Source organism: Rhinoderma darwinii, chromosome 6 (assembly GCF_050947455.1).
Source record: "Rhinoderma darwinii isolate aRhiDar2 chromosome 6, aRhiDar2.hap1, whole genome shotgun sequence".
NCBI classification, from domain to species: domain Eukaryota; kingdom Metazoa; phylum Chordata; class Amphibia; order Anura; family Rhinodermatidae; genus Rhinoderma; species Rhinoderma darwinii.
The window spans coordinates 146,681,482-146,688,220 of NC_134692.1; the positions used below are offsets into that span (position 1 = coordinate 146,681,482).

The 6,739-nt window shown below is 45.6% G+C and overlaps 1 protein-coding gene across 1 annotated transcript; it reads right to left on the bottom strand.

Annotated features, from left to right (window-relative positions):
• Nucleotides 1–310: 310 nt before the first annotated feature.
• Nucleotides 311–6,489, bottom strand: LOC142656559 (uncharacterized). Its single transcript, XM_075831488.1, has 5 exons — nt 6,279–6,489; nt 5,256–5,514; nt 2,192–2,383; nt 1,705–1,781; nt 311–610 (listed from the first exon to the last, which is right to left on the bottom strand). Exons 2-5 carry the CDS (start codon nt 5,500–5,502, stop codon nt 503–505), a joined length of 624 nt encoding a protein of 207 aa, XP_075687603.1. The 5' UTR covers nt 5,503–5,514; nt 6,279–6,489; the 3' UTR covers nt 311–502.
• Between the last annotated feature and the right edge of the window lie 250 nt (nt 6,490–6,739).

Sequence of the window (6,739 nt, forward strand, 5' to 3'; positions counted from 1 at the left end):
GATGAGGATGATGATGATGATGATGATGATGATGATGATGATGATGATGATGAGGATGATGATGATGAGGATGATGAGGATGAGGATGATGATGATGATGATGATGATGATGATGATGAGGATGAGGATGATGATGATGAGGATGATGAGGATGATGATGAGGATGATGATGATGATGATGAGGATGAGGATGATGATGAGGATGATGAGGATGAGGATGATGATGAGGATGATGATGATAATGATGATGATGATGATGATGATGATGAGGATGATGATAATGATGAGGATGATGATAATGATGATGATGATGATGATGATGATGATGATGATGATGAGGATGATGATGAGGATGATGATAATGATGAGGATGATGATAATGATGATGATGATGAGGATGATATTGTTTTATTAAACTAAACAAATGCACAATTTCAGAAATGATGTAAATATGATGCACAAGATGCCAGAGAGACAGTGATAAGTAATACAGTCCAGGACATCACCACTGCAAGACTCTGCAGTTATACCAGTACACCAATAATATATACAGGCATAGCACGGCGGCCGGAAAGATGAGGCAGAGGATTCGCTTCTTGTGGGAGCAAATCTGTAAAACCAAGAAATTAATTATTATTTTACTTTAAATGTTTATCAGCTTCAGTTTAAAATAATAAACTACTTTCTGTGATCACAAAGCTAAATTCCCATCCACCACAGAGGGGTCCTACATAGTAGCATCCACCATAGATGCAGCCACCATAGATGCAGCCACCATAGAGGGGTCCTACATAGAATCATCCATCATAGATGCAGCCACCACAGATAGGTCCTACAGAGAAGCATCCACCATAGATGGGTCCTACATAGTAGCATTCACCATAAATAGGTCCTACATAGTAGCATTCACCATAGATGGGTCCTACATAGAGGCATCCACCATAGATGGGTCCTACATAGAGGAATCCACCATAGATGGGTCCTACATAGAGGCATCCACCATAGATGGTCCTACATAGAATCATCCACCATAGATGGTCCTAGATAGTAGCATCCACCATAGATGGGTCCTACATAGTAGCATCCACCATAGATGGGTCCTACATAGAATCATCCATCATAGATGGGTCCTACATAGAGGCATCCACCATAGATGGGTCATACATAGAGGCATCCACCATAGATGGTTCTAGATCGTAGCATCCACCATAGATGGTTCTAGATCGTAGCATCCACCATAGATGGGTCCTACATAGAGGCATCCACCATAGATGGTCCTACATAGAATCATCCACCATAGATGGTCCTAGATAGTAGCATCCACCATAGATGGTTCTAGATCGTAGCATCCACCATAGATGGGTCCTACATAGAGGCATCCACCATAGATGGTCCTACATAGAATCATCCACCATAGATGGTCCTACATAGTAGCATCCACCATAGATGGGTCCTACATAGAATCATCCACCATAGATGGGTCCTACATAGAGGCATCCACCATAGATGGTTCTAGATCGTAGCATCCACCATAGATGGTTCTAGATCGTAGCATCCACCATAGATGGTCCTAAATAGATGCATTAAATCATACTCTCTAGATGGATCTACAATAGATGGATCTAATATAGATGGTTCTCCCCTAGATCCCAGTTAGATACACTTTTCGGATGATGCACATTGTTGTGTTGTTCATTCATTTACCTCATAAGTCCTTCCGTTGAAACCTGAACAGGCACAAAACTGGTTATACCAATAGATGAGAGAGCCTGTAGTTCGCTCTGTAAAGAATTGATAATATGACAGATCAGATGAAATCACTAACAGCCTAAATATAACCAGTTCATTGATAAATAGAGGGAGAAATAAAGTCAATAAATAACTAGTGCTGGATTGGTCTGGATGACGTATAACTAGTGCTGGATTGGTCTGGATGATGTATAACTAGTGCTGGATTGGTCTGGATGACGTATAACTAGTGCTGGATTGGTCTGGATGATGTATAACTAGTGCTGGATTGGTCTGGATGATGTATAACTAGTGCTGGATTGATCTGGAAGATGAGGGGCTTCACATTGGCATTGAGAATACAGAATGTAATGTGAATAGAATGAGTGATATGTCTACAAGTCTCCAGGACAGACACCGTCTACACAGCGCAGACACCTGGAGAGACACGACCTTGCCGTACCTGAGATCATCTCCTGGATCTTTGATCTGTTGGGGTCATTGCTTTTGTTACCATCTTGTTTCCCCTGCGTATTAAAGAGCAAGAGATCACAAGCCAGAATTCTGATACTGGGCTGGTTCTCCAGAATCCTGTCCTTCGCCTGCTCGCTGGTATCATCCAAGTCATCAATCACCACAATCACATTCTCTTTTCCTGCATATGAATAAGAAGAGACATAAACACGACGGCAGCTTCTTGCTGAGATGATTATTCTCATGCTGACAATGGTAACGAGGTAGACTGGGACCAGGGGCGTAACTAGGAAACACTGGGACATTCGAAATTTTGAAGATCTTCTCATCTATAGTTCGGACTAAAGTTGGACAATTACCTGGTTCAATTGATTGATTCGTCATTTCAAATGAGCAAAATTCTGTAATTGCCCAGAATCATGAAATCTACACGGAGGTGGAACACTTTATGTGGCTGCACTTCTGGTCTGTACTTTGTTCCGTGTGAGGGAGAAGTGGATCATGAATAGCCCGAAGCAGTGACTGTGCGATCCCCTCCTCCACCATCAGTCACCAGTGACATACCCTCCTCCACCATCAGTCCCCAGTGACATACCCTCCTCCGCCACCAGTCACCAGTGAATTCCTCTCCTCCGCCACCAGTAACCAGTGACCTCCCCTCTTCCACCACTAGTCACCAGTGACCTCCTCTCCTCCGCCACCAGTCACCTGTGACCTCTCCTCCTCCGCCACCAGTCACCTCCACATCTATGCCACCAGTCACCAGTGACCCCCCCTTCTCCGCCACCAGTCATCTCCCCATCTATGCCACCAGTCACTTCCCCATCTATGCCACCAGTGACCTCCTCTCCTCCGCCCCAGTCACTTCCACATCTATGCCACCAGTCACCAGTGACCTCCCCTCCTCCACCACTAGTCACCAGTGACCTCCTCTCCTCCGCCCCCAGTCACTTCCACATCTATGCCACCAGTCACCAGTGACCCCCCCTTCTCCGCCACCTGTCACCAGTGACCTCCCCATCTATGTCACCAGTCACCAGTCACTTCCCCATCTATGCCACCAGTCACCAGTGACCTCCCCTCCTCCCCCAACAGTCACCAGTGACCTCCCCTCTTTTGCCACCAGTCACCAGTGACCTTCCCTCCTCCGTCACCAGTAACCTACCCTCCTCCGCCACCAGTCACCAGTGACCTACCCTCCTCCGCCACCAGTCACCAGTGATCTTCCCATCCTCCGCCACCAGTCACCAGTGACCATTCCTCCTCCGCCCCAACCCTAAAGTGATCTTCCCTCCTCCGCCACCAGTCACCAGTGACTTTCCCTCCTCTTCCACCAGTCACTAGTGACCTACCATCCTTCGCCACCAGTCACCAATGACCATCCCTCCTCCGCCCCCACCCACTTTCCTTTATCCAGCCACCAGTCACCAGTAACCTACCTTCCTCCACCACCAGGCACCAGTGACCTTCCCTCCTCCGCCACCAGTCACCAGCGACCTACCTTCCTCCACCAACAGGCACCAGTGACCTTGCCTCCTCCGCCCCCACCCACCAGTGACTTTCCTTTATCCAGCAACCAGTCACCAGTGACTTACCGTCCTCCGCCCCCAGTTACCAGTGACCTTCCCTCCTCCGCCCCCAGTTACCAGTGACTTTCCCTCCTCCGCCACCAGTCACCAGTGACCTCCCCTCCTCTACCACCAGTCACCAGTGACCTACCCTCCTCCACCACCAGTCACCAGTGACCTCCCCTCCTCCACCACCAGTCACCAGTGACCTACCCTCCTCCACCACCAGTAACCATTGACCTACCCTCCTCCACCACCAGTCACCAGTGACCTTCCCTCCTCCGCCCCACTCACAAGTGACTTTCCCTCCTCCGCAATTTGTCACCAGTAACCTCCCTTCCTCTGCCACCAGTCACCAGTGACTTTCCCTCCTCAGTCACCAGTCACGAGTGACCTTCCCTCCTCCACCACCAGTCACCAGTGACCGCCCCTTCTCTGCCACCAGTCACCAGTGACCTCCCATCCTCTACCACCAGTCACCATTGACCTTCCCATCTCCGCCACCAGTCACGAGTGCTCTCCCGTCGATTTTATGTTTAGCAACCCATGTTCCCGGGTGGGGGGCACTTCAATATGTGTTCCCTTACGAATTTGCTTCCATGCAAACGTTCCAATAAAGGCAAACACTGACAGATACGATGGTGCAATCATGAAAAAAATGTAAACTCAATCAATCAGAACAGAAAATCAACACATTGGAAATTCTCGCCGGAATCTTGTTCGAAACCGTTCTAGTCGTGATAACGAACAAAAAGCAAAAACCAACAAAAATATTGCTGCTTGTCCGATGAGGTCCACGTCCGTGTCAAATAAAGTTTTAGATAAGTAGAATAGATTTCAGGTGATCAGAAGGTATTAGATTATCAGTACACACACTAAGTCTCGGTCTTATCGGCAGAATTACTCGTTTTTCACCCCAGATTCAGTCATTATTAATACCAGAACTAAGTGTCAGTCTATCTCCAAATTCATTAGCAAAAAAATTGTCGATGGGTTAAAAAAAAAAAAATAAGATGTCATTTTGAGTTTGTATCAGTCAGACCCTGGAGCCTGTTCGATCATGTTGAGTAAGTGAAAATGATCATCAGATAAACACATAGACCGCTGAACGTGTCAAATACACCAAATTGCCCGATAATTGGCCCATGTAAAAATGCCTTAAAGGACGAACGCTCGTTCATCGGCTGATAGTGACGTTTATGTAGCAGAAAATATTATCATTGTCGGCAGCACATCCCCCGCTGTAAACAACGACGTGCTGCCGAAATGATGGAAATGTATGGGGACGAGCGATAGGAGTAAAGATCTCCGTGTCAAAGGAACAAATGAGCGTGGTCAATGAGCTGTGTGGTTAATCCGCGCTCGTTTACACGGCCCAGGTCAGGACCCTAAGAGGAGATGGAAGAGAACATCTGTACCTCACGATAAAAGAAGAATACGACACATAACATAATTACAGCTTTACAGTCTTGAGGTCGATCTTACCGAGAGCTTTAGATAATTCCTCCAGTTCACTGTTGTATAAGGAGTCCGTCACATCCGTGATATTGATTCGCCCTCTCGTCTTGGAATGGTATAAAATAGCGAATGAGATCCCACTGATGAGTAAAGGAGAATAATTGGTGATCTCCACAGTATGGACCTTGTCCTTGGGAAGGGAAGTATAAAGGAGTTGTAGTAACCACTGGTAGTTCTCTGTGCTGCTTCTGGAGAAGATTCCAACCGTCGCCATCTTTTATCCAGTCTGCAGAATACAAAGGATTGTCCGAAAGATTTACATCCAGTGGACCGACAAAAACGACAACAAGGAAAGACTTCTGATAAAGTCTGAGTCGAATGAGGATGTAAAGAATGTCAGGATATAAGAGCTGAGGGCAGACGGATTCAACACTGTCAACATCACAATTTGATAGAAAAATATATGTAAATATATAAAACAAATTAAAAAAAAAATAGAACATAAGGGGAAGAAGAAAGGCAGGGTGGGGGGAGTAAATATGATTTTCTAAATTCCGTTAGACTGAGCGTTATAAGGTAACTCCACGTAAATTGCATCATTCCTCCCATTCACACCTTATATTCCAGTAACACTTGTCTTATCTTTCACTGGTAACAACAAGGAGGTCTCAATAATTTTAGTGGGGGGTGGGACTCACTCCCTTATAGACTTCCAGAACTTTTTTACCTTTTAGTGGAGAGTGACTGAGCATGTGCAGTAATCTTTCCACTGAAAACAGGGGAAGGGATCCGCTCATCCTTGATATTAGTAGGAGGTCTCTGTTGTCAGACCCCCACTGACTTGACTTCATCACAGAGGAACAAGACAGTACAAGTTCATGACTTTTTCATTGCTCTCACCCAACACCACCCAGCACCATTGTTGTTTTTTGGGTGGGGGGTTGCCCATTAAGAGCCAAGTGACAAAGACATCATCTAATATCATTCCAACCCCTTATATCACCATTCATTACAGCTTCGTTCACACTTTTACCATATGTCTATATGTACTTTTATTAATGCTTCTCGGCTCAGAGATTAATCTTCTGACATTTCAGGGACTGAGCTCGAGAAGAAGAAATAAGAAATCGATGATAGAAGTGACCAGGGGTCATCCACGAGCTACAGAGTGAGACAGGGTTGGGTGAGGTTGACCACCGAAAGAGATGATAAGTAACAAATATCCAGCACAAAGGAGCAGCTAAAACTGAACAGATGAAAAGCCTAAAAAAAAAAAATCAAGAACATAATCAAAATCGTGGTTAAAGCAAAATTTACAGAAAATCATCAATGTTCTCAATTCAACCCAAAATAGACAGAAATAAAAGGAAAAGTATAACGTATAGACAGCGGAGAGAAGGACAAAGATGTGATGGACACAAAGATGATGGACACAGGGACAATGGACACAGGGAAGTGGGACACAAAGATGATGGACACAGGAGAGAAGGACACATGGGTGATGGACACAA